Below are 1,826 nucleotides of genomic sequence, written 5' to 3'. Positions count from 1 at the left end.
TGCATGTTAAGGGGTCAGTGGTGCAGTTAGATAATTTTAGACTCTAGGCTTCACGGTTTTACGGGAGGACTCCCTCTTGAGATGGACATGGGCTGACATCAAGAGTAGGCATGGTTGGGCACCTTCCAAGGGTCCACACCCCACCAGGGGCCTGCTGACAAGAACCACCTGGACTTGCTGCTCCTCTTCACCATTGGAACCTCCTTGTTCATCTGCCTTTTGCTCTGGCCCAGACAATAGCGCTGAGGAGGAGGAACAGCTGATGCCACCGGCTACTTGCTCACTGATTCTCTGCCTGTCAAGCAAGTGATAGTATCAGTGATGGGAAAGAGGATGAGGAGCAAGAGCTGCTGGTGACAACAGTGGTGAGTAGGTAGACTCCACTGAAGAAGGGGGCCCCTTGAAAGTGTCTTGCCCATGGGCCCTCAAAAACCTGGAGCCCCACACTAGTCATGTGTCTTACTTCAAAAAGGCAGCCCTCCTGGGTTTGGGGGCCCTTCATTCTTGTGAGCAGGGCCCTGGACATCTGCTCCAAAGTCTTGCCCTGATGGTACCACTCTTAGGCTTAACGATCCTGGGTTGTGTGTGATCTTAAGAACGCACCCTGTTTTCCCCATCCCAGTGCTATGAAATGCCACACAACAGACAGCCCTGCTGCCGCCTACATTGAGAGTTTTAAAGATGAGTTTATCCAGTGGGCAAAAACTAAGCACCACCATCCAATGGGACAACAATGGTCCAATGATTGCATTTCTCCCTATAATTGAAATGGCCTCATTCTGAGTCAGAAATCATAGCTCTCCCTTGGCTCACTTAGTTCCTGGGGCTCAGCCCGTTTGTTCATTTGGGCTTCAGGAAACAAGTCTCCCCCCCCCCCCGGCTTTTCGATTGATGAAAAGCAGCTGCTACACTTGCTGGAGTCTGTTACTGGTTTTTGGATCGCAAAAGGCGCCTCCCGGTTCTTATTTCACAGGGCTGTCGGAGCGAGAGGGGTGTTTCCCCCCCTTCATTCCGGGGGTGGGGTGGGGTGGGGGGGGTGGGGGGGGTGGAAACTGAGCTTCGAAGCGCCTCAGCCGTCTGCGACGGGGGACTGGACGCGGTGGGGATGGTTTTAGATTTGGAGCGAGGCGGACGCATCTCGGCGGATCAGCCCTCTCCCCCCGCTCCCTCTGCGGAGGCTCTCAACTCGCTGAGGGAAGCGTTGCGAGGAGCTCGACCGGGAGACGCCAGGAGGGGCTGAATGCCCCGATTTCCGCGCCGGAGCCTGGACCTCCGCCACCGTGACGGGGGGAAGCTGCGGGAGCAGCAGCAGCAGCAGCATGGAGTGGGAATTCAACTTGCTCCTCTACCTGGCGCTTTTCTTCTTCCTGCTCTTCCTGCTCTTCCTGCTGCTCTTCGGGGTCATCAAGCAGCTGAAGAACTCCGTGGCCAGCACGGGCGCCCTGCAGCCCGGGCGCCCCTCGCTGCGGGAGCGCTGGGGCTTCTGCCGCGAGCCCGCCCTGTGAGGCGGCCCCGGGAGCAGCAGGGGCCGCGACGGCGCTCCGCCTCCAGGGGGCGCCCCGGCCGGCGCGCGGGCCGGCGGCGCGGGCCACACGGCCTCCTCCAGCAGTCGGTCCCGTCCGCCCCCCCCAGCCTCCCAAACAGCTCGCCTTGGGGGCTCCAGAAAGCGGCGCCCCAACGCCCAGGTGGGTTTGCTAATGCAATTCAATTTTTAAGTGGAACCGGCGCCCGGGGGCCGTGTGGTCCAATGGTTAGAAGCGCGGCCTTTCGATCTGGCAAAAGCGAAATTCGAGATCCGCGTCTGCCACGGGGTGTCCTCGGGCATG

At 59.4% G+C, this 1,826-nt stretch overlaps 1 protein-coding gene across 1 annotated transcript; it reads left to right on the top strand.

The window, feature by feature from the left end:
• Positions 1-1,319: 1,319 nt before the first annotated feature.
• Positions 1,320-1,521, top strand: SMIM43 (small integral membrane protein 43). Its single transcript, XM_084855944.1, has one exon. It carries the CDS (start codon positions 1,320-1,322, stop codon positions 1,503-1,505), a length of 186 nt encoding a protein of 61 aa, XP_084712070.1. The 3' UTR covers positions 1,506-1,521.
• Positions 1,522-1,826: the final 305 nt, after the last annotated feature.

Source organism: Heloderma suspectum, chromosome 5 (genome assembly GCF_057233095.1).
Source record: "Heloderma suspectum isolate Gila_16-S chromosome 5, 16-S_ref, whole genome shotgun sequence".
NCBI classification, from domain to species: domain Eukaryota; kingdom Metazoa; phylum Chordata; class Lepidosauria; order Squamata; family Helodermatidae; genus Heloderma; species Heloderma suspectum.
Note: the sequence above shows the minus strand (reverse complement) of the source record. Positions and strands in the feature narration are given on the sequence as shown.